This window comes from Trichosurus vulpecula, chromosome 8 (genome assembly GCF_011100635.1).
Source record: "Trichosurus vulpecula isolate mTriVul1 chromosome 8, mTriVul1.pri, whole genome shotgun sequence".
Taxonomy (NCBI): domain Eukaryota; kingdom Metazoa; phylum Chordata; class Mammalia; order Diprotodontia; family Phalangeridae; genus Trichosurus; species Trichosurus vulpecula.
The window spans coordinates 37,209,243-37,234,003 of NC_050580.1; the positions used below are offsets into that span (position 1 = coordinate 37,209,243).

Sequence of the window (24,761 nt, forward strand, 5' to 3'; positions counted from 1 at the left end):
GCACTTGGTTCCTGGGCTACCACAGGTTGGGAAGTGTTATTGACGTGAGCCACAAGGGGATTTCAGCATGCTCTCCTATGCCTCACACCCATTGTTGGCCCTCTTTGTGCTTCTTAGTCCAAGGGGTCCATTTTGAAGTCAGATGACCCCAGGACCACATCCATCTTTGACCTGCTCTCAGCTCTATCCCTCCCCGCTTCCCCATTCCCTCCTGCCCTTAATAAGCAAAGAGGAGACCTAGTCTTTGGAATGATAGATATTTATTTATAATACAAAAAGTAGGGGTTCCTTGAACCTTCGTTAGAATGAAAAAACCTTAAAAACCTTTTCTGGGGAGAGGTGGGAAAACAAGCCTCCCCTCGTTCCCAGGAAGTAGTGTGTCTGGCCACTGTTGGTCCTGGAGACACAGAGCAGGAGGGCCTGCTGGGTTAGCACCATTGAGGGCGAGTGAATGAGCAGAGGGTTGAGATGAGGGGGACGCCCTTGGTCTCTGTGGGGAACGCTCCCCAGGGAAGTGGGTTATGAGGTAAGGCCACATCCTTCTCAGCTGTGGAATGGTTCGCCCCAGGGCGTCTGCTTTTAAAATAATAATAATTACCATAATATTATTAAAAATAACAATATTTGTAACAACAGCAGAGTCTTCCCTGGGTTGTGGTGAGCACCAGGAATCCCTCCTTCCGGGGCAGGCCTTCTGTGCTGCCCCTAGAAGGGGGCAAAGAGGCCCAAGAGGAGGGGACAGTTGCTTCCTCAGATCCGTGGAAGATCCCTCCAAGGGAGGGGCTGGGCAGCCAGCTCACCGACGCGACACCCGCTCGTTGCCCCGGTCCCGGGAGCCATGACTGTCCTGGCTACAGGTCTTGCAACATTGGACCCTGACGGTGGGGAGGTGGCACCTGCCCAGGAGGTGAAGGGTCTCACAGAAGCTGAAAGTGAGACGGTCCCGGTCACAGAGAAGACCTGCGGGTGCAACAAGGAGAGCACAGGTGGATGGGGGGCCACCAGGTGAGGGACACACCTGGCCTGATGCCCAATCACAAAGGATTAGAGCCTGCCTCACACGGGCAGGCACAGACTTGGGCACGGCCATGCTCACTAATGCCATCACCCCAGGTGCAGATGGGCCTTGTGGCTTGGGCAGAGGAAAGAGCTCTTAATTCAGTGCACCGAGGTCTGAAAAGTTCATAAACATAGTTTGGGTCTGACCATGTCATTGCCTTACTCAATAAATTCTGGTTCTCTATTAACTGGAGATCCAAGCAGAGTCTTAGTTCAGCTTTTAAAGCCTCTCATAATGTTACACAGTATTCCCCTGCCCACACTCTGCAATCCAACCACACGACCCTCTGGCTGTTGCTCACACACAACACTACATCTCCCATCTCCCTGTCTTTGCATGGGCTGAGTCCCACGTCTGGAATGCCCTCCTGCTTCATCTCTGTCTGTTAGGATCCTTTGTTTCCTTCCAAACCCTACTCAGGTGTCACCTTCTACATGAAGCCTTTCCTAGTCCCCCCCAGCTACTAGTGAGTGCCTCCCACCATTTACCTTGTGTTCAGTGTGTGTGTGTGTGTGTGTGTGTGTGTGTGTGTGTATAGACACACACACACATATGCACACATATACATATAAATTCTTAATTTATATGTTGGATCCACAATAAAATGTAAGATCCGCGAAGGCAGGGGCTGTTTCATGTTTGTCTTTGTGTCACCAGCAGGGTGCCTGGCACGTAGCAGGCCCTTAAGAAATCCTTATTTATTCCTCAGGTGCTCTGCATCATTGAAGGAACTGGGAGCTGGCTGGTCTGGGCTCTGCTGCTGACTCTATGAGTTTTCCTCTGTTTGACATTTAGGACAGACCTGTCCAGTGGAAGGAGTGCTGGGCTCCAAGTCGGGGAACGCACGCCCACCCACCTGCCATGAACCAGCTTGGAGACCAATTGTCCCATTTTGGGGGGCCCGTTTTGCTATATCCGGGAGCTCTTTCGAGGTTGGATGAGAGAAGGTTGGGAGGCACTCTGCACCTGGGCCATGGGAGGGTGGTGAGTGAGAATGAAGGGGGACTTCATTGGGGCTTCCTGGGGCTGCACCACCCCCCCCATCCTTCCCCACCCTATCTCTCTGTATACTGATCCAACAGGAAGAGTCAGAGCCGCCTCGGAGAACCGGAGGAAGAAATGAGATCGGAGAAGAGATGAATTGGTAAAGAGTGAAGCAGGAACGGAGCCTGGGACTCTGGCCACTTCAGTCACGCACAGCCACAGGGCTGCCCTGCTCAGGTCTCACTGGGCTCTTGTGCAAAGGGGCAGCGTGGGGCTACAACTCACCCACATGAGATTTCCAGGAGAAGCTGGGAGAGAAGGAGTGGCTTAGAGGGGCTTCTGACACGAGAAGCCTCGTGCTACTGTGTCTCTGAGAGCTTTTCCCTCACAGTGACTACGAGGTAGGTAGAACAGACAGTATTGTCCCATTTTACAGATGGAGAAACTGAGGTCTGAGCCTCTGTTTGCCTCAGTTTCTTTATTTGTAAAATGAGGGTAATTATAGCATCTACCTCCTGGGTGGCCAACCTTAAATCGCTATGTGATGTTGGCTATTATTAGAGGCATCTGGTGGTAGAGTGGGTAGAGGGCTGGTTCTGCAGTCAGAAAGACCCGAGTGCAAATCTAGCCTCAGATATCTAGCAGCTGTTTGGTCCTGGGCAGCTCAGGGCCTTCTCGGAGCCTCAGTTTCCTCATCTTCAAAATGGGAAGAAGGATAATGATGACGATGCCAGCACCCACCTCTGAGGGTTGGGAGGATAAAATGAGGCGGTATTTGGAGTTCTCTGCAAACTTGCAAGTGCTACAGAAATGCTCGTCTTTGTGATGATTACGATTAGGTGAAGACCCCTCCTTCCTCTCTCCTCGGTCCTTCTCCGGCCTCACCCACAGCCAGCTTTCTGGGCAGCACAGGCACAAACTCTTGGTCCTTTACCCCCCCCCCCCACCTGAATGCGCTGGAGACTGAAATCCTCCGCTCTGCAGCCTGGGAAATGGGCGGCCTGCGGCTCCTCTCAGTTTCTTCCCTCTGACAGTCTGTCCTACAGCTTTTCAGTAACACAGTGACTAGGAGCAGTCAGGGGCTGCAGTGGACGGAATGCCAGGTGTGGAGTCGGGAAGACCTGAGTTCAGATTCAGCCTCAGACACTTTCTAGCTGGGTGACTCTGGGCAAGCCGCTGAACCCTGTTTGCCTCAGTTTCCTCCTCTGTAGAATGGGGGCACACTGGAGAAGCCCAGGAAAGCCCACAGACAAGAAGTCCATGAGGTCATGTAAAGTCAGATACAACTCATTAACAACAAGAATAAAAAAGAGCCATCAGGCACATTCTAGATGGATTCCTCTTGTATTTTTTTTAAACCATTTCTTAAAGCCTTTGCCAGACCTCAAAATGAGGACAAAACCGACAGGCAGTGTGGTGTGGTGGATGGTGCCCTGGGCCTGGGCAACTGAGAAACCTGGATTCGAGTTCTGATTAGGACACTCACTTGCTGTGTGACCCTGAGCCAATCTCTTGTCCTCTCTGTGCTGAGGATCCCTCCTCAGGAAAATGACGTGGCTGGGCTGATTGCCCTTTGGGACCCTTCCAGGGCCACTAATCTATGAGTCTTTTCCTTTGTTGAAGATGGAAAATAAAAGCCTGTTTTCCTGCTCCCAGGGTCCATCCCCCGGTGTCTGCCTTGTTTGTCCATACAGGCTTTTCTTGGCAGTGATGGAGACCCAGCTGTGGGGAGTGATGACACATCTGGAAAAGCCCCTGTTATTGCCAGGCCTGACACACCTCGTCTGGGGCTCGGAGCCCTGGCTGTGCTTCGGGGGGTGAGAAAGAGCCCAGCGAGAATTTTCTCATTCCAACCGCTTCCAGATGTTGTCATCACAACAAGATGCCCTGCCCCTGCCTTTCCACACCCCTGCCCAAAAGTGTGAGGGTGAGTGTGAGTGTTTGTGAGTGCATGTGAGTGTGTATATGTATATGTGTGTGTATGTGTATGTGTGTGAATGTGAGTGTGTGCGAATGTGTGTGTGAATGTGAATGTGTGTATGTGTGTGTGTATGAGAGTGTATGTGTATGAATGTGTGTGTGTGTGTGTGCATGCTTTTGGGCGTGCATTTGTGAGGAAGAGGACCCGATGACACATTTGTACAGAACTTGAACGTCTGTCACAGGTTTTATCCATCATCTCATTCGATCCTCACAACTCCTCTGTGGAGGGAGGGAGGCACTGTGGGCCCCATTTTACAGAGGAGAAAACTGAGACTGAGAGGGACTTACCCAAGGTCACACATTAGGAAGTGTCTAGGGCAGGATTTGAACTCAGGTCTTCCTGATTCCAGGTCCTAACACTGTTCTATGTAGCTGTTGGAATGTATGGCATGAAACTCCTGCCTCACCAGACCCAGGTTATATGATTCCTAGTTTAAATGTCCTCCCTTTTAGCCTGTCTCACTCTGTCTAGAACCCAGGACCATAATCTTTTTCTCACTTGGCACTCAAGGCTTCCACAATCTGACTCCCATCTACCTCTCCAGCCTTACCATCACTTACCATGTATTAGTGGCAGCTAGATGGTACAGTGGATAGAGCCCCTGACCTGGAACCAGAAAGACCTGAGTTCAAATGTGTCCTCACACGTTTACCAGCTGTGTGACCCTAAGCAAGTCACTTAAAAGCTGCTTGCCTCAGTTTCCCCAACTATAACATGGGGACAATAAAAGCACCCACCTCCCAGGGTTGTTGTGAGGACCCAATGAGACGACAATTGTAAAAGTACTTAACATAGTGTCCGGCACATAGTAAGCACTATATGTTATTATCATTAATTATTTTCATCATCATTGTTATTATGTATTCTATGCTCCATCCAAAATGGGACTATACACTCCTAAGCCCTGGGGATACGGTCAGCAGCACTGAAGAAAGCTGCTGACTGAAGGCAAAGGCTTCTGCAAAGAGGAAGACTTGAAGGGCAAACAATCAGTTAAGAAGATGGAATCTGAGATGAAATTTGGAGACCTGGAGTGTGGTTTAAAAGAGAGGAATGACAGGCTCTCAGCCAGGGATGAAGCACGCCTAAGAGGGGCTGTAAACAGATTGACTTGGGATCTGGCAAAACTGACCATGAGAACTCAGCACCGAAAAGGGTGGAGGAGGAGCATCCTCTCCACAAATATCTACGAGAAGATGACGCAGACAGTGGCAGGTAAAACATAGGAGGAAGAGTGTCAGAGGGCCTGGAATTCACCAGAGATAACGCCATAGAGAAGGGCCGGTAACCAAGCCTGGGGCTTCTGATAGCTATGAATTAGTGTGCAAGTACGAATGATAAGTAGGGTGACCTGGATGTAATATGGCAAACGTGCCTGCTTTTTAAAGGCCCTCCTCATATGGAGCAGTTTAACGATGAAAAAGGCTTTTACAAGACCAGTGTACTCTGCGGAGAGGTCTTAATGTGGGGATTCAAAGTGAGCGTTAAGGGAAAAGTTAGGACTGCACTAAGACTCTGGAAAGGCATTCCTTATTCAGAACCAATCGATAAGCATTCATTTATTAATAATCACCTATATGTCAGGTGTTAGAGATAAAAAGACAAAAATGGGAGCGGGAACAGAATACATAACAGGGTAGAGTGGCATTGGATTTTAAATCCCAGAACTGGGGAAGGAAGCGTAGTGAAAAAATCCAAGGAGGGAAAAATGGAAGGGATGGCATCCCAGAAATACACTAAAAAGGAAGAAGCTCAGGAGTTTATCTGAAAAAGATCTGGGGGTATTAAAGGACCGCAAGGTCAAGATGACTCCACACTGTAATATGGTAGCTCAAAAAGATAATTCTACCTTGAGCTATGTTAAGAAAGCCCAGTCAATCAGCAAGCATTTATAAACACCTACTGTGTACTGTTAGATTGCAAGCTCCTTGAGGGTAGGGACTGAATGTGCCTCTTTTTATAACCCCAGAGCCTAGCACAGTGCCTAGCACATAGTAGGCACTTCAAAACTGCTTGTTGACTTGTCTTGCCCTGGTCAGACCATATCTCAGTATTACATTTTAGGAGGACGTTGATCAGCTGAAATGTGCCCTAAGGCGAGCCTCCAGTGTGGCCACAGGTCTCTAGCTCGTTCTGTTGAGGGTGAGGATTCTTGTTAAAGTATGGGTTGGAATGGATTGGCTGGATGCTGAGGTCCCTCATCCCTCTGAAATTCTGGGATTCCATGAGCTCTGGAAACAGATCACAAACTGGACGTGGATAGAGCGCTGAGTTTGGAGGCAGGAAGACCTGAGTTCAAATCCCGCCTTAGACCCTTAGCCCTGGTTTCCCCCTCTGCAAAATGAGAATATTGATAGCATCTATGGGGTTGCTTTGAGGACCAACTGAGATAACATATTTAAAGTGCTATATTAGCTAATAGCTAATAGTGCTAGCTATTAATTTGTAGGAGTGATGAGGATTCCAAGTACTTAGATATCTTCTGAATCTGCTCTTATATTGTCTTAATGATGGTTTTATTCCTCAAAGGGTGGAGGCCCTAGGAAGAGGGAAATGCCGTTCTGACCAACAAGGAGGAACTGACAGCTGACGTGGACGTGATGGGAATCTTGGGTGGAACTGATCGTGCCATCTTCGAATTCAGAAGACAGAAGGGCAGGGAAGTTGGGCAGAGTCTGCTACACACCCTGGATTTGGGAAGAGGCCAAAGATCTGCAGGGGAAATCAGCCCAGGAGGGATGGGCAGCTCTCCAGAAAAAACTCCTGCCAATACAAATCCATGCTGATGAGTAAGAAAAGGGGGAGAAAGGAGAGGGGACTCAGATTTTTCAAAGGCATGTGCATGAACGGCAATGGACTCAAGATGCGGAATGAGATGGATTTTTGGACCTGGCCAATGTGAAAATGTGTTTTGCTTGACTGTGCATATTTGTTACAAGAATTTTGTTTTTCATTTTTCTTTCAGGGAAAGGAGGCAGAATATAAAGAAAACAAATACTTGTTAATTTAAGAAAGTAAAATTTAGTGACTGTTACTTTAAAAAAAAGCAGAGAAGAAGACGTACACAAGATAGAAGGTAATGGGACAAATACAAAAGCATGTCACCGTAATGCCTGTAAGGATGATCGGTCGTGTACCATGTGCCAGGCCCTGTGCTAAGCACTGGGCATACAAAGGAGGGCAGACGCAGTCAGACCTGAAGAAGCTTCCACTCTAGCAGAAGGTAAGGATAACGATCAAAGGGCTAACACTCCCAATGGCCAGAAGTTGATGACGGGAAGCTCATCGCAGGGATAGCACCGCTACTTGGGGCAGTTGGGAATGTGAAAATGGACAATGGAAAGAAAGCAGAACTACCCAACTTGTATTTCATTTCTTTCTTTCTTTTTTTTAACGGGGAAGATAATGTTTGGACTGGAAAGGTTAAACCAAAATAGCCCAGGGAGTTGAGACCCAAGATAGTGAGGAGAATCCTCAGACCTTTACCCTTGGGCCTGAATCTAGACCTCTGCACTCTGGACCTGCAGAATCTGTGCCCCTAGGCCCTGGGGAAGTTATTCAATTTATCTTATCTTTGGATAGCCAGTCCTGAGGCTTAACATCGATTGAAAGCAAACTAGCCCAGTTATCTAGACAGTTCCAGACTCCAGACTATGCTTCAACTGAACATTCAATCCACCCGGGCCTTTCTCCTATCCCATCCCTGAACTTTCTCCCTCTGGCTCTGGGTATAGCAATCAGATTAATACCATTATGACTTCTGGAAAGAGCTGTGTCAACCTACTGCCTTCTGCGTCAACTTGTCCCCCAGACCAAAAATCCTCTCTTCTCTGTAACCACTCCCCAATATATGTGGTTTTCCCTTATTAGAAAGTAAGCTTCCTGTAGGCAGGGATTGTCTTTTTTTTTTTTTTGTATTTGTATACCTAGCACTAAGCTGATGCCTAGCTTAATAGATATCTTTTTCATTCATTCAAATTTTCAATTCATGAAATTTCATCTCGTGAATTTCATGAATTCAATTCATGAATTTCCATGCATTCCATTCAATTTTTCATTTATTCATTTGTTCATTCATAGTAAGAGATCAGCTAATTATCTTCAAAGAGGTCAAGTCATTGGGCCTGGAAAAACTACATTGAGGACCAGACTAAGTAACTGTCAGTGACCTTCAAAAAAATCACATCAAAAGGGGGATATGGAGTCATTTTTCTCACTTCCTGATTTCTGTCCAGGGCACTCCCTCCCCTCCAGCCACCAGGGTTTGAGACTTCATTGCTATCTTTGGCCCTTCCCCTCTTTCATTCACTGTCCAGGTCTTGTTCATTCTAACTCCACAACATCCAATTCCTCTCGCTGTCTATTGCCTGGACAATTGATTGTTATAGTCTGCTAACTGGTCTCCCTGACTCTGGTCTCTGTCCTCTTTGTTGTGCAGTCACTTCAGTCGTGTCTGACTCTTCATGACCCCACTTGGGATTTTCTTGGCAGAGATACTTCAATGGTTTGCAATTTCCTTCTCCAGTTCATTTTACAGATGAAGAAACTGAGGCAAACAGGGTTAAGTGACTTACCCAGGGTCACTCAGCCACTGAGTGTCTGAGGCCAGATTTGAACTCAGGAAGAAGAGCCTTTCACCATCTGGCTCCAACTTGGTTTGCCCTCACCCACCCTATATTACAGCTAAACTGTCCCCAATGCCTGGAATGCCTTCCTTCTTTGCTTCCATCAGACTATATCTCTCCTTGCTATAGGTGATCCCTATATTTATGTTGTATAGACTTAATCTGCATACATGGTGTTTCCTCCTAGTGGGATGTAAGCTTCTTGAAGGCAAGGGTCGTTTCACTTTCTTCTTAGGGTCCAGTGCCTGGCACCTAGTAGGTCACAGTGTAAAGCAAGCTGGATTTGGAGTCAGAAGACGTGCATTTAAACCCTGGTTCTGCTGTGTGACCTTGGGCTAGCCCCTGTATGAAAGCATTGGGCTGGATGGCCTCTGAAGTCTGGTCTAGCTCTGAAACTTTGAGCTTATGAGCAATTTAACACCCTCATTCTATACAGAAGGAACCTGGAGCACAGAGTGGGTTAAGTGGATGGCTTTAGGTGAGAAATTCTCACCAGGCCATGTCCCTCTGGACAAACCTCTGCTTCTACACTGAGTGGGACCTGAGCCTGACCCTGCCTCCATATCTATCTCCCACTCTAAGAAGGTCACAGGTAATGAATGTGCGGTTGATGTGGGCTGGGTCTTTGGGAAGGGAATTGGCCAGGACTCCCCCAGGCCATCTTTTATCTGCCTCCCACCCAGTGACCACCTCTGTACATCTCTCTCAGGCATAAATGCTTATTTCTTCCCTGCTCTTTCTGGTACTGGTGTGTGCTGCAGTCAGGGCTCCCTGGGAAAGTATGCGAAACCAGGTCTCGTTCAGCTGCTGGCAGCCAGCTGGGGAGCCCCCTCGATGCCTTGCTGGAGCCTGGAGGACTTGACCACCCAAGAGGATTAGGAGAGAGGAAGGGAACTGGGGTGGGGTGGGGCAGAGCTGGTGTGATGGAGCCCAGATGATGGGGAGGCCAGACCCTGCTCGAGCCCTACTGGGAGCTGTGGAGAGTGAGGGATGGGAAGGGGGAGGAGGAAGAGGAGCAGTCCTAGTGGCTGCCCTTGGGGAGCCCTGGGTCAAGGAAAACCAGCTGAGAGGGATGTGGAAAGGTGGAAGTGAGGAGAGGCCCTTCCTTCTTCCCCTAGCCAGGTTCTGAACCTGGAGGCTGTACATCTCTTTGTTGTTTGTTTAATACTTTGAAAACTGTATTTTAATATAATTGGTTTGCACTGTATTCTCATGCACTTTATTTGATGCATTAAAAACACGACGCTGAGAAGTTTGTCTATATGCCTTCCCAGACTTCCCAAGGGAGCCATGACTAAGGACAGTGAAGAGCTTGTCCTTTAGTAAGTGAATCATTCCCACCCCTCCCCCACCCCTAATCAGGAAAGTTTGGAAAAGGTATATAACACGGGAGCCCCTTGGCCCCTCTGGGCTGTGGTTAATGTTGGAGAGGAGCTTGGAGGTCATCTGGTCCAACCTGATCCTTTTACAGAAGACAGAGACTGAGAGCTATTCAATGACTTCCCGAGGTCAAAGAATGGCGGAGCTGGGATTCGAATCCAGGTCCCCCAAAATAACCTTCGGCACAAAAGTTGTGAGCAGCTTCAAGTGACCCAGCCTAGCACTGCCTAGAAGCATCAGGGAAGGGGTTTGGCCAGGCCACCAACTCTCATCAAGCCAGATTCACTCAGAAACCCAACTGGGGCTAGGGACAGGCAAACCAGGCAGCCAAAACACCCAGAGAAGGGCAGCAAGGGCTCTGGAGTCAGAGCCGGGGTTCAAATCCCACCTCTGAAGCTTTTCTCCACATGTGTGATTCTGGGCAATACCTTCATGGGCTTCAGTTTCTGTCTCTGTAAAATGAGGGGGTCGGACTGGATGAACCTGACAGATGTGACATTCTGTGTTCTAAGGCTCCATCCAGTTCTCTAAGGGCTTCCCCCAAGGTTCTATGTTCTGAGGACCCTTCCAGTTCTATGTTCTAAGGCTCCATCCGGTTCTCTAAGGGCCTCCCCGCTAAGGTTCCATGCTCTGAGGACCCCTCCCAGTTCTATGTTCTAAGTCTCCATCCGGCTCTCTAAGGGCCTCCCCGCTAAGGTTCCATGTTCCGAGGACCCTCCCAGTTCTATGTTCTAAGGCTCTATCCAGCTCTCTAAGGGCCTCCCCGCTAAGGTTCCATGCTCTGAGGACCCCTCCCAGTTCTATGTTCTAGGGCTCTATCCAGCTCTCTAAGGGCCTCCCCGCTAAGGTTCCATGCTCTGAGGACCCCTCCCAGTTCTATGTTCTAAGGCTTCAACCAGCTCTCTAAGGCTCTACATTCTGAGGACTCCTCCAGTCCTGGTGCTCTATATTTTACCTCTTCCAGCTGTAACCCATCTTAGTCAGAGGTGACTTTCCCAGCTCTCCTTTCTGTGGAGCTCAGCCCCATCCAGTCTCCCTAATACAATGCATTCTTTGCTTGACATTTCCACCCTTCCCTTCACTCCCTTTTCCTACAAGTGACCCCGTTTAGCCCAGGGGGTTAATCTAGAGAAATAATTGACTTCCCCGGCCTGTCCAATGTGTTTGGAGAACAACACTGGGCTGCCTCCACACCCCCTCTCCCCCACCACCCCACTCCAGTGACTTCTTATTCTCTCTTTCTTCCTCCCTAGGTTTCCCACAGAGGAGAATGTCAATAATCTGACCCTTCCCAGTTGTTCCATTTGCTCTCTGTATGACCCAGAAGAAATGTAGTAAGAGCTAACATTTATAGAGCACTTTACAAACACTACCTCCTGAGTGGGGGGTATCATTATCCTCGTTTTTACAGATGAGGGAAGTGGAGCAAACTGAGGTTAAATGACTTGTCTAGACTCACACAGCTATTATCTGAGGCCAAATCTGAACTCAGGTCTTCTTGGCTCTAGGTCTAATACTCTATCCACAGGGTTATCTAGGTATTAGAGATGGACGGTACCTTAGAAATACTGATTTTTCTAATAGGGAAAGAGACTGAGGTTAAGTGACTTATCCAAGGTCATGCAATGAGTAAGAAGCAGACTTGAGACTCAAACCCAAATCTTCTGATCCCCAATCCAGTGAGTGTTCTAACACACCACCTCTCTATCTCATCTTGCTCAGTTTCTATAAAATGGGGACATTCATGAGCTCCCTAGATCACAGGGCTGGGGTCATGAGAGTCATACATCTATAATGAGAAGAAATCTCTGAGGCCATCTGGTCCAATCCTCTCATTTCACAGCTGGTGAAACTGAGGCCCAGCAAAGTTAGCCAACTTCTCCTCAGCATCCAAAAGGGGATATGTTCAATGAGAACGTGGACATAAAATGCCCCCATGGGAATGTCAAGCCGTTAGTACCGCTATCATCGCTGCTTCCTTCTTCTAACTGTTCTTGATGGAGTTCAGGTAGAAATGGTCTTGAACAAGTTATTATCTTGCTACAATTCTTTTATATTTAATGTTCTGTGGACTATCGGATTAAACAACTGCTTTTTGTGCCTGAATAAAAGGATTATTGTTCTGGTTGCTATTGCTACAGGATTGTTGTAAGAATCAAATGAGACGCTTATAAAGTGCTTGGAAAACCTTAAAATGCTACATACATGTCAGTTACCATCATCATCATTATTATTAGAAAGCCGGTGGGTCACGGCGGAGCTGAGAAAAATAAACTTCCCGGCACAGGCCTTATACATACAAGTGCTCTTTACTTGGCTGCGAGGGAGGAAGAGGAGAGGATTAAGTTCGTGACCTCTGGCCCTCATCCTGGGTTCCCAGGAACAGCCCTGGGCTTCAGAAAGTCAATTATGGGAGAAACTGGGCTTGGCCAGTCTCAGGTTCAAAAGGTCTGCTCTGGCCTGGGAGTTTTGGTGGACCGTGGATGGAACATAAGCCAGCAGTGTGGTCTGCTATTTCATTCGTAGTCACTGTGACTTTGGGTCAGAGCCTGCCTATGATACTTACTGCCTAGATGACCCTGGCCAAGTCACGTGGGCCTAGGCTATAAAACGAGAGGAGCCGATTCGAGGGTCTCCAAGGTCTAGATCTTTGATCCCAAGCCCCTTCCTCTTTGCTGGCCTCAGTTTCCTCATCTGTAAAATGAGAAGTTTGGTCTAGATGGCCTCAGCTCTAGACTAGACCTAATGGAACAAGGTCAGGGGCAGAGTGGGCCATTCTAAAACAAGCACGGCGTCCAGAACTCCGGAGGTCGGCCCCAAGCGGATGCTTGTGATAAGCTCCAGGTACATCTTTGGGATGTTTGAAAAATTCACTAAAATTCAATTTAACATGTATTTCTTGAGCACCTACTATGTGCTAGCCACTGTCAAGCTGGAGAGTATCCTGGGTAGGACATCCAGGAAGGTTAGGTTAGGTTTGGAAACCCTACCAGACCGGAGCAATTGAAGGAATGTCCTTTGAAGGCTGTGGCTGTTTTCTTTTGCCTGTATAGGTGGCTACTATTTGCCCACTACACGGCTAGCACAGAGTAGGTGCTTATGTGTTGAATTGAATTTTAGAGAATTTTTTCAAACATCCAAACACTGGTTATAGTGACAAGAGATTAAACTCATTTTCTATAGTTCCGCCAGGTAGCCCTTGGACCAAAGAGTGGAAGTTATAGGGAAAAGTAGATCTCATTATCAGAATAACAAACAAATGAGAAATGTCCAGCAACGGAACAGACTACCCAATGAGGTGGTGAGTTCACCATCCCTGGAAGTATTTAAGCAGAAGATGGATGACTACCTGTCAGGGATGATGGGGTAGGGGTAGAGAGATCTTGGCAATGGAGTTGGACGAGGTGACACCTGAAGTGTCTCCCACCTTGAAGAGTGCAGGATTTTGAGTCAGAGGACCTGTGTTCACATTCTGACTCCCGGCTGCATAACTCAGGTATGGGAATAAATCCCATTGGGAAGGCACTATCAGTGTTGGGGAGCTGGGAGAGGCTTCTCACAAAAAGAGGGATTTGAGTTGTCTTGCACCTTCTCTGGGCCTCAGTTTCCTCATCTGTAAAATGGATGGCTTGGACCAAGTGGCCTTTAATTTTCCTTTTGGCTCTAAATCTATGATCTGCTTCTTTGAATAGCCCAACCTCCTCGTTTCACAGCACAGGAAACTGTGGCCTGGTGAAGTGACTTAGTGGCAGTAAGAAGCCAAGCTGAGAGTTGGCCCCAGACCCTCTGCCTGCATGTCTCATCAGGACTCCATGCCCTGATCTCTGGGGTCCTTGCAGCTCTCAGACCTTGTGGATCCCCGGAAGCGTAGGTGAAGCGCCACCTTGCTGAGACAAAGGTTCCTCTGAACCCCAAGGGCCTGAGAGCCTGGGTGGCAGAGCCAGGACTGGCCTGGGGCTCAGGAACAGCCCGCAGCCCATGGACTGGGGAAGGTCACTCTCATCCACTCTCTGGCTGCCAGATGTTTGCTCCATTGTTTGTCCTGGCAGGCAACAGCTGGCGTGGGCTTGGCTGGTGCTCCCCTGCCACCAGGTGGAGGGGGGAACACAGCATGTGCCCCAGAGCATCAGGGCATGGACAGTGTTTTCCTCTGGTTTTCTGGGCTTTCCCTCACTCCAGTCCTTAACCTGCGGGGATCTGGGGCCCTAAAAGACTTAGGACCCAATGCTCCGCCTTGTAGGGTATACAGTGGATTCACCCAGTGTCTGTCAAAGGGTCTTGATCTGCCTCAGAACAGGAAAAACAATGGAAATGGAGTTTCCCACCGAGAAATTCCACCACATCTGAGGAGCCACCAGGCTCAGATGCTTTTTTCCCAAAGTGGCCAGATCATGGCGTCTAGACCATGGCTGAAGTGTCCTAGGACCTGGGAGGGGGCTCGGTGGGCCTCTGCTCCCTCTCTGCTCCTCTCTGTCTTTCTGGATAAACTCAACCATGCTTCGAGATCCAGCCACATCCTCCCAGCAAACCTCCTCCAGGGAGCCCGCCCAAGCAGCGAGAATCCTGGAATGTTGCAGCGGAGATGAACCTCAGACACCATGCATGGGACAGCAGAAGGAGCCCAGGAATGGCAATCAGAGGCCTCTTTCCAAAGCCTGGCTCTGAAACTTGAGTCCCTGGGTGACCTTGATTTCTTCTTTTGTAGAATGAGGGGGTTGGATTAGGTAATCCCTATGGTTGCTACCGGCTCATTTTCTTAGAATCCTACAATCTGTAAAATGGGGAGAATTGTACTTCACAAGGTTACTATTGGAAGAACTCTTCATAAATTATAAAGCACGATACAGGGTGTCACAAAAGTCTTCGTGCAGTTTGAGTTAAGCTATTTAAGGCATGAAAAGTTAAAACTGCATGAAAACTTTTGGGATGCCCTAATAAATACCATTTATTACTCATATTACAGATGAGGAAACTGAGGTCTAGGCTACGGACATGATTTGTCCCAGTTCACACAGCCACAAGTGCCGTTTTTCAAAGCTATGGAAACTAAAGCCCAGAAAGACTATGAGATTACTACAGTCTGTTTATGAGGCAGAATTCAAATCCAGGACTCCTGATGATCTTCCATGGCCCCTCCTAGCTCTCACGTTCTAGTTGGCCCAGAGCAGGGATTAGGGATCTATCTCATGCTGCAGAAGTTAAAGCCATTATACCCGGTGGCAACCTTGTGGGAATGGAGGAGGAGGAGGCCAGGGAACAGATGCAGGTGGCAGGGCTGTGGTGGGGGCTGGGAGGATAGACAAAGTTAGGAGAAAGGTAAGCTCCTCCGTGAGTCTTAGTCTTCCATAACTGGGGGACCCCACTGGGGAGCTGGCTAACTGACTACCTTACTGATGTTTAAGCCTTCCTTAGTCCTGGCCGCTGTCTAGTCAGGCAGCTATAGAAACAGAAAAGTATGTACGTATGTACTTGTGTGTATACGTCAGTCGATCAACATACAGCAAGTGCTTGCTATGTGCCAGGCACTGTGCCAAGCACAGTCGCTGCCCTCAAGGAGTTTAGGATCTAATGGAGGAGCCAATAAGCAAACAGCACCGGTACATGCACAGGATAAACAGGAAAGAATTCAGAGTGAAGAAGGCACCAGAATTAAGAGGGGCTGGGAGAGGCTTCCTGGAGAAGATGGGATTGTGGTAGGAAGCTAGTTTTTTGATACATGTATGTGAAGTGAGACAATGTTGGCAAAGCACTTAGCTCAGAGCTTGATATGCAGCAGGACTTTAATAGATGCTTATCCCCCCCACCTCCATGAAATAAGTCATATTCTGTGTGCATGCATGTCTGGTGACTATTCATCCATGTATTCAACCGATCGAATAGCAAGTATTTTAGACCCGAAAAATAAAGACAAGAATGGAAGAGCCACTTCCCTGGAGGAGCTAACATGTAGCATGTATTTGTTCCATATGCCTGTGTATATCCATACATTTGACTATACTGTGTACACATACATGCACGTGTTTATGGCATTGGAGAGCATTCAAGCATCTATTGCGTGAGCACATGTGTACCCACCCCTTTGACTACACGTGTCTGTTGTGTTGTGTGTGCATATGCATGGGGGGTGTCTGCATGTGTCTGTTACATGTGCATGTACTGAGCTGGTGTGTCTAAGCTCCTGGCTTCCTGCCATCGGAAAGCCTTGGGACGATTCCCAGCTAGTCAGGAAATGCGGCCATTTCCATCGCTGCTCCTTGCTGTCCTCAGGGCAGCTGATGCTCAGACTGTTCCTAACCAGGAAGGGCCCTTTCCGGAGGATTTTGGGGATGGAGGGAGGCAACATACAGGGAGGGCCAGGAAGAAACAAGACTCCACCTGGTCCTGAGTCATGAAACTTACATGAAAGTAACCGTCCGGGCATAGGATCCTTCATAGCTGGGGACCGTTCGTACCTCACTCCAGCCTCCTGGCAGAACCTCCGTGAAATAGGGCAGGAATCATCCGCCCGGGAGGATCAGGACGTCAATGGTCCCAGCGCCCTGACTCTGAGACCCCTACCCCTTCCAACGGGCCATTTCTGCAGATAACAATAACTGACTCCTAGAATGTCTTAGCGCTTACAAAGCACTGCATGGCTGTCATCTCATGAGAGCCTTCCCCCAGATTGTCTTGTATCTGCCTTGTAGATGTGGTTACATCCCCCTCAGTAGATTGTAAGCACATTAAGGGCAGGAAGTGTTTCTGTTTTTGTATCTCTAGACTCTCGCACAGTGCCTTACACACAGCAAGTGTTTAATAAATGCTTTATGACTCACTGCTATCCCATTTCCCTCTACTGAGATCTAGGGGCCAGGTCATTCTTCCTTTCTGTAGCCTTACTATCTACAGCACATGGCCTAGAAAAACACAGTAGTCACTTAATAAATGCTTGTCAAATTAAACTGGATAAGCTTCACAGAGGAGATGGTCGCTAAGTAGGTGTCAAGGGTATGAATAGGAGAGGAGAGGAGAGGGCATATCAGGAAGGAAGCACAGCACAAGCAAATGCATGGAATCAGAAAGGAACAAAATAAAGTCAGGAATCAGTGAATAATCCAGGATGACTGGAAGGAAGGGGTGTGTGTGTGTGTGTGTGTGTGTGTGTGTGCGTGTGTGCGCGCGCGTGCATGCGCGTATGCACGTAGTGGGGGGTGGGGGATAGAGGAGGAATTCTAGCAAAAACTCACCCAAAACACTTCTCTAAAGCAAGCAGGGGACATTGAGTCACAAAGGGCAGCCTTCTTGCCCTCCCAAAAGGAAAGGGCCCCACATGGCCTAGGGGCAAGTGTCCTGGGGAGAAAGAGACTCCAAGCTTGGCATCAGCCAGAGAGAAGAAGGTTCCCTGGTAATCACTCCTTCGTAGGCTCTGGGATATGCAGCTCCAAAGGGCTTCGGGTTAAATGCCCCCATCTTACAGATGAGGAAGTTGAGACCTAAAGAAGTTTAGTGATTGCTCACCCAGTCACACTGCTAGTAAGAGCCAAACGCCACATTCAGACCAGAGAGCCTGAGCTCTGAGACACTCTGAGGCTTTAGAGGGTATTTAGGCTATTGCAGAGATGAGGAAACTGAGGCCCAGAGATATAAAGTCATCCTTTGCCATAAAAGGATGGAGCTGGAATTTGAACCAGGTTTTTTGTTTCTGGGCCAGCAATCTTTCTGCCACACTGCTGTTCATTCCAGGGCAAATGCTAAGTTTTCATGAGTGAGGTACAAACGGTCCCCAGCTATGAAGGATCCTATCAATGTCCATGCCCTGGACGGTTACTTTCATGTAACCCTTCCTAAATCCACCCCTGCTCCTTCATGCCCTCACACAGAAACAAGACTTTGAGTAGCTACCAAGACCCAAAACCAAACCAATGTCCCCTTTGGGCTGTTCTCCAGAGCACGGGCCTCAACAGATCAGTCAGTCAGTCAATAAACATTTATTAAGTGCCTGCTATGTGCCAGACACTCTGCTAAGTTCTGGGGATATAAAAACACAAAAGGACAGACTCTGCCTTCAAGGAGCTCACAATCTAAGGGGCCACATGAAGGCTATTAGGACTGTAGCTAATTGGCTAACATGTCCCCAGCTCTGAGGCTGGGGTAGAGAATCCGTGGTGGTCCATCCCCATCCCACGCCATCCTTAGTGCAGCTGTGGTAACGCCTGTGGCAGGGCTGCCACAGGGCCTGCCTGGCTTTTTGACTCCCTTCTAATTAGCTAAGACTTGTCAGGAGCCTGTGGAAGAAGCTTAGTCATCCCTAGCTGTGGGATTGCGGGAGTCTGTCTAGACTGGGGATCTTCACAGAGTCCCAGATGGCAGAGCTCAGAGGGGTCGTGGGGATCCTCCAGACCAGCCTTCTTCACCATCAAGGAGGGAAACTGAGCCCAGCCGCTGTTCTCAATATACCCACAGAGCATCCCCACAGCACACAGGCCATTCTCCAGGCCTGCCATGATGATCTCCCTGCTCTGCCTCTCCGCATCCTTGATTTCCTTCCAAGCCCAGCTTAAACGGCACCTCTGACCTGAGGTCTTTCTGAATTCTCCCAGTTGCTACCCCTTCCCCAAGAGAAAATTAACTTGGCTTTATGTTGTCTTTGTAGAGGCAGGGTAACTTAGTGGATAGAGAGTCAGCCTTAGAGTCAGGTGGTCCTGGGTTCAAGTGCCACCACTGACATACTGTGGCTGTATGGCCCTGGGTAAATCACAACGTCTCCATGCTCTAGGTAATCAAGCCTAGAAGTCCTGGAGAAGGGGCTGGTCTGTGTTGGTAGAGGGAGTTTCAACTTGGAGTGAAGGGGCTTCCTAGATCATCCTCCCATGTTCTGAATTGCTTTTATACATGTGCACATATACATACGTGTGTATATGCATACGTGTATGTACACACATGTATACGCATGTGTGAGTGTGCATGCAAGCATAAGCATATATGTGTGTTGTTCCTCCCACAGAATACAAGCATGCTGATGACTCAGGCCGCACTCCAGTGTCCGTGGCGAGACACTTAAAAAACCTACAGCTAACAGGAATGACGCCCCATTTCTACAGGACATTAAGGTTTAAAAAGAGTCGCTTCCTCACAACCACCCCAGAGGAAAGCTGAGGCTTAATCATGGAGGCAAAGGAATTTGTGAAGAGTCACGGAATAAGCATTAGTGCCAGGGCCATGGATGCTATACCTGTGTTCTCACCATTGCTCTACACTGCCTTTCCACGCCATGGGAAGACCCTGTAACATCACTGTGAGAGAAACTCCCAGGATGAGAATTCCCTCCATGGAGCAGACAGCAGCCAGTCCAGAGCCAGAAGGGACAGGCCTAAGAGATAGCTTAGTCCAGTCCCTTCATTCTGTAGATGAGGGGAGACTCACCCATGGATCATAGAGACTGACCCTGATTTGCTCTGGGCCACACAGCAATAAACTGTCAGAAGCTGGGCTGAACCCTGGTCTTCATGACTCTGTCTGGCATTGCATCCGTTATGCCAGAAGCCTTTGCCATTATGAAATCATGCACTTCTGTAATAGAATTTTAATGTTTATAAATTACTAGAGGAGAACATCAATGGACTGGATTTATAAACATTCAAACTTGCCTCAGCCCATGACTCCTGACCACTTTCCATCTCGGTCCAGTGACCTTCTCCTATGGGCAATGCCCCAGCCCTATGGCATCCTCCTTTGATGGGTGGCTTCTTCAAGCTGTCTAGCCTTCCAACTCAACTCAGCTCCTGGCCCACTTCTATAGCTTCCCTGCTTCCTCCACTGCCACCCCCACTTTTCACCTCCTCTTTAAGTGTTATCTTCTGCCCTTAGAATGGAAGCTCCTTGACAGTAGGAACTGTCTTGATTGTTTTTGTATTCCCAGTGCTTTCAATAGTGCTTCTTTTCTCTCCATCAACCTATGCATGCATCTATCTATCTATCTATCCATCTATCTATCTATCTGTCAGTCTATCTATCAGTCTATCATATCTATCCATCCATCTACCCATCTATCATATTTCTATTCATCTGCCTATATATCCATCTGTCTATCATATTTCTATCCATCCATCCATCCATCCATCCATCCATCCATCCATCCTTCTATCTTTTCTATCCATCTATCATATCTATCTATTATACCTATCTGAGAAAAGATTTAAACTTAGGTCTTCTTGACTCTAAGTCTAGAGCTCTATACAGCTGTCTCCACAGATGATTTCAGGATGTGCATGAACTTGGATGGGGAAAAAAACAGATCTTTATTTTCACTAAACTCTCAGTGAAATTAAGCATTTCTTTCCATTATGAATGGAAGTAATAAACCATATTCTGAAGAGGGGACCACAGGTTTCATCAGATAGCCAAGAATGAGGGGTGGGTGAAGGATACAGGAAAGGTTAAGAACCCCTGCCTCTAGGGAGACCGTCACCTTCCTCATTCTAGAGACACTGCCTTGCTTAGGGCAGCCCAAGATCAAGGCAACTTTTTGGGGTGTGATGAAATACCAACAACTCATAATCAAGTGAGGATTATGAAAACGATCAGTTGCAAATGAACTAGATAATTCATAAATTTGACAGATGATCACAAAGAAAGATGGAATATCCAAGTAGGAGAGGACTTTAGAACACAGGCTACCAGAGCTGGGAGGGCTCTTAGAGAATGTCAGAGCAAGAAGCAACCTTAGAACCTAGAATGTCAGGGCCTTAGAACATAGACTGTCAGAATTGGGAGGAACCTTAGAACCTAGAATATCAGAGCAAGGGGGGACCTCAGAACCTACAATGTCAGAGTCGGGAGGGTCCTTAAAACAGACTCTCAGAGCTGGAAAGGGCCTTGAGAACATTAAAAACAAATCAACAAAACACAGAAGGCCACCACTGGGAGAGACTGTAGAATATAGACCGTCGGATTTAGAAGGAATCTTAGAGATCACATAGCCCAACTCTCTCTCAGAGTATGAAACTGAGCCATAGAAAGGCTGCCCACTGGCAGCAGGAGGTGGCCCAGGATTTGAACTCGGGTTTCCAGGTCCCAATTCCCAGGTTCTTTTTCCATGCTGTCTTCTTTTCACTCCACCAGAGAGAGAATCCAATGTCCCCCAGTGGCCTGCTGAGCCCAGGGAGGCAGGGCAGGGGAGAGCCGCTTACCTGACTCATTGGCCTGGGCAGTCCTGGGGGCTGCACCTCTGGGATTTTTCAGGCCATGCTTCATGGTCACAAAGACTGTTGTCCTCTTCTGGCTGGCCGGTCTTGGTGTTGACACACTTGACCAGTCGCCGCTGGATCCCCCCACCACATGTGGCTGAGCACTGGAGAAAAAAGGCCATTGGAAGGAGGATTCATTTATTCATTCAACAAGCATTGAAAGGTTACTGTGTGCTGCATATTGATCTGGGCCCTGGGGAGTGTGCGGCAAGACAAGACATAGTCCTTCAGAGAGCCCATGGTCCAGTAGTGTGAAAAGACAAAAATACTTAGAACTGAATACACACTTATTACATAACGCATGAGAGGGGTATAAAACGAAGTGATGAGGGAGGCCCATTAACAATGGGAGTGATCAGGGAAGGCTTCCCGAAGGAGAAGGTCTTGGCATGGTGCGTTCAAGGAGAGGGATGCTGTAATTGGCCTGGTGGGTCAGAGCCAGGGCCCATGCTAATGTGGTACACAGGTAGGGAGGAGGAGAGAATGGATGAGAACTCTTTTGGCATGTGGTCCATTGGAAAGGACAATGGTATTAGGAGTCGGGGTCATGAGTTCAAATACGGCCCCATCCACTCGCTACATTGATTAAGTCCCAGTTTCCTGTCCTATAAAATGAGGGGAGTGGGAGCAGATGGCCTGTTGGGAGCCATCCCGCTTTCCGTCTATGATTGTTTTCTGTGAGAGCTGCTGAAGCCTTGGAACGGGTGGGGTTTGGGTACATGGAGGCTCTTCCTGCTCTAGGGCGCAGGGCTCAGAGATTCTGTCTCTATCTGCTCCTCGAGGGCACCTCAGAAAAGGCCCAGAGAGTCTGGTTTCTTGCCTCCTTTCCAAACGGCCACAGCATCACCATGACCGCCAATTATATAGCCATTGAAGGTTTATGAAGCACTCTCCACAAAGGGTCTCAAAGTCTTATGGGTGGTATTATCTCCATTTTAGAGATGGGGGGGACTGAGATCCAAAGGAGACAAGTGATTTGGCCACGGTGTAAAGCCTTGGACATACCAGAGGTGTTTAATCATGATAGTAGCTTTACACATGTTATGTCATTGGATCCTTACGACAATCATGGGCATTCAAACCCAGATCTCTGCCAATGCCGCGCCCAATGCTCTCGCCAATAGGCCACACTGTTGGATGGGCACCTGTGACCATGGGTCCTACTGACCTCTTGAGGATACTTCTAGTCTTTGTACCGTGTGACTGGCAATGCCAGAGCTGAGGGTGTTGCATCTTTGTGCCAAAGGATTATAGAAGTTAGAGATGGAGGAGATCTTAGACATTCCCTAGCCCGATGCTTTCATTTTACAGATGTTCATTGATTTGCCCGAGGTCGCACATCTGCCAGTAAGTGCCAGTTAGGATATGACCCCAGCACGGCTGATTCTAAGCCCACCCCTCTACACTCATTGTATTATTTGGGGCTCATTTTAAAAGGCCCAGGGGTTCCCTCTTGGCCATCTCCAGCCCCGCTCCAGCTCACCTGTCCCCAGGGCCCCACCACCCACTTAGTACATGGGTGAGTGTTGCAGGGTCTGGTGGTGTTGGGCCGCATGGTCTCCTCACAGCGCCCAAACTCCGGGCAGGTCACCAAACGCTCTTGCTCTCCTCCTCCACAGGCCTCAGAGCACTGAGGGGAAACAGAAACCCCGCCCCCCATTCCCCCTGTTAGGACTCAGGGGCACTGAAAGCCTGGGGAGGGCAGAAGGGGCTGGCCACAGGGACTGCTGACTGATGGTCTGGCTCTCTGTGGAAAGGCTGGAGGAGCCCGTCAGTGGCCTGAGGTCTCCTCTTGGAGAAGGGCTTTGACAGATCCTGTATCCATCCCCTCACACAAGACACCCGAGCCTGGAATCTATCTTACTCCTTGCCAGTGGACCAGATACTCTAAGTGAGGAAAGCTGGCAGGGGAGGGGGTGCCCCAGGTGGGGTCAGGGGGTTCTCTTGGTTTGAGGGAGAGAAATTCTGGGATCAAGGCTGGCTTTAAGCAAAAGTGAAGGAGGCATTAGCCTCATGGAGGTGAGTAGAGAGGCATCAGGAGGATATTCCTATCTCTAGATAGATTTTTTTCCTCAGATACCAGGCAAAGGGCCTTGAATTCCACCATTTGAAAGTCATTTCTTTGGTTCCACATGCCCTTTTTAGGTTATTGTCCAAGGGCCCACCATTTTTCCAGGGATTACATTTACTCTCTTCTGCCTTAGGGTAAATGAATTGGGGAGAGGAGTTTTGCTCTTCAAAGGAAGGGCCCAGAATGTCCTGAGGGTTCTGAGCCCCAAGTTGGGTGGATAGGCCAGTAGGAGCTTCCAAACACAGGGAAAAGGGTGCTTAGGGGGAAGATGAGAAGTACTGAGACTGCTGGAGGCTGGGTCTGCTGTGCAGGTGTCTGAGGGACAGGGAAGGTGCCTGGGAGCCTGGGGAGCTTTTTCACCACACCCTTACCTCTCTCCAGGACGACGTGTACCAGTCGAGGCAGGGGTCCACATGGCAAGAGAGCTGGCCCAGGGGCTTGAAAAGTCCGGGCTGGCAGTGGAATGGGCGGAGGAGCCGGCGGTCCCGGGTATCTATGCAGTGCACATCCCGAAACCTGAAGCCACCCCCACAATTCCGGGAGCACTGGGGTGGGGTAAGGGGAGACACATCATTGACAGCAGGAGGGGATGGCAGTTGGGTCGCAGCCCAACCAAATGCAGTGTGCCCTCCATAGCTTCCGTGGACTGCCTCCATGGTGGGGAGGATGTGGATAGGCCCTCTCACACCAAGCTGAGGATTTGGCCCCTCAGATGATCTCTGCTTCCTTTGCCCAGCCCTCCCCTCCTCCAATAGCCCCAGAGACCCATGGAAATAACTATGAGCAGTTGGCTAGTAAGTGCCCTCTGCTCTAACTCCAGGGCAATTCAGTTTCCCCAATAGGGAATAGTTCTTCTTCAGAGACCAGGGTTGAGTCAAAGGCTTGGTTTCCCTGCAGGTCTGTGGTTGTACAGGGGAGGTGAAGGAAAGTGAAAGACTCCTTACCTTGCTCCAGTTCCCCACACGCCATGTTGAGCAGGGCCTCAGGTAGCAGCGACGGGCAGGTACTGGCTTGCTGGTGGGGATACAATCTTCCTCCCGGCCCGTGCTGCAGCGCACGGACCTCCAGATGGCTCCCAGGCCACAGGTGGTGGAACACTGTGGGAGGGGAGAGAATGAGGTTGGTACCCATCTGCTCCCCAGCAGAACCCACTGATACATGGGTCAACATCCTCAGGCCTGAGAGAGTTAGCTCCTGTACATGGCTAGTGAGGGCCATAAGGACCTAGGGGATTGAGACCCAGAATGCCCAATAATAACCATTCTTCTTCTGTGAATGCTCTGGACCCTTGCCTCTATCCCTTGCTCCCTTACATCACTCTTGACCTATCTATTATTAGGCTGTAAGTTCTTAGAGGGCAGGGATTATATGTATAAGCTTAACACATTTTTTTTTCTTACTGGCAGAGAGGATCAGCTGTGCACATAAACAA

General features: G+C 48.8%; 1 protein-coding gene across 1 annotated transcript in view; it reads right to left on the reverse strand.

Moving 5' to 3' along the window:
• Positions 1-243: 243 nt before the first annotated feature.
• ADAMTS7 (ADAM metallopeptidase with thrombospondin type 1 motif 7) overlaps positions 244-24,761 on the reverse strand; it is a 112,200-nt gene continuing 87,682 nt past the window's right edge. The window contains exons 13-18 of the mRNA XM_036735885.1: positions 24,274-24,426; positions 23,701-23,874; positions 22,742-22,888; positions 21,215-21,362; positions 9,785-9,799; positions 244-960 (exon numbers count right to left, since the gene is read on the reverse strand). Coding sequence (XP_036591780.1) covers positions 797-960; positions 9,785-9,799; positions 21,215-21,362; positions 22,742-22,888; positions 23,701-23,874; positions 24,274-24,426 — 801 coding nt within the window. The 3' untranslated portion in view covers positions 244-796. The remainder of the gene's footprint in view (positions 961-9,784; positions 9,800-21,214; positions 21,363-22,741; positions 22,889-23,700; positions 23,875-24,273; positions 24,427-24,761) is intronic.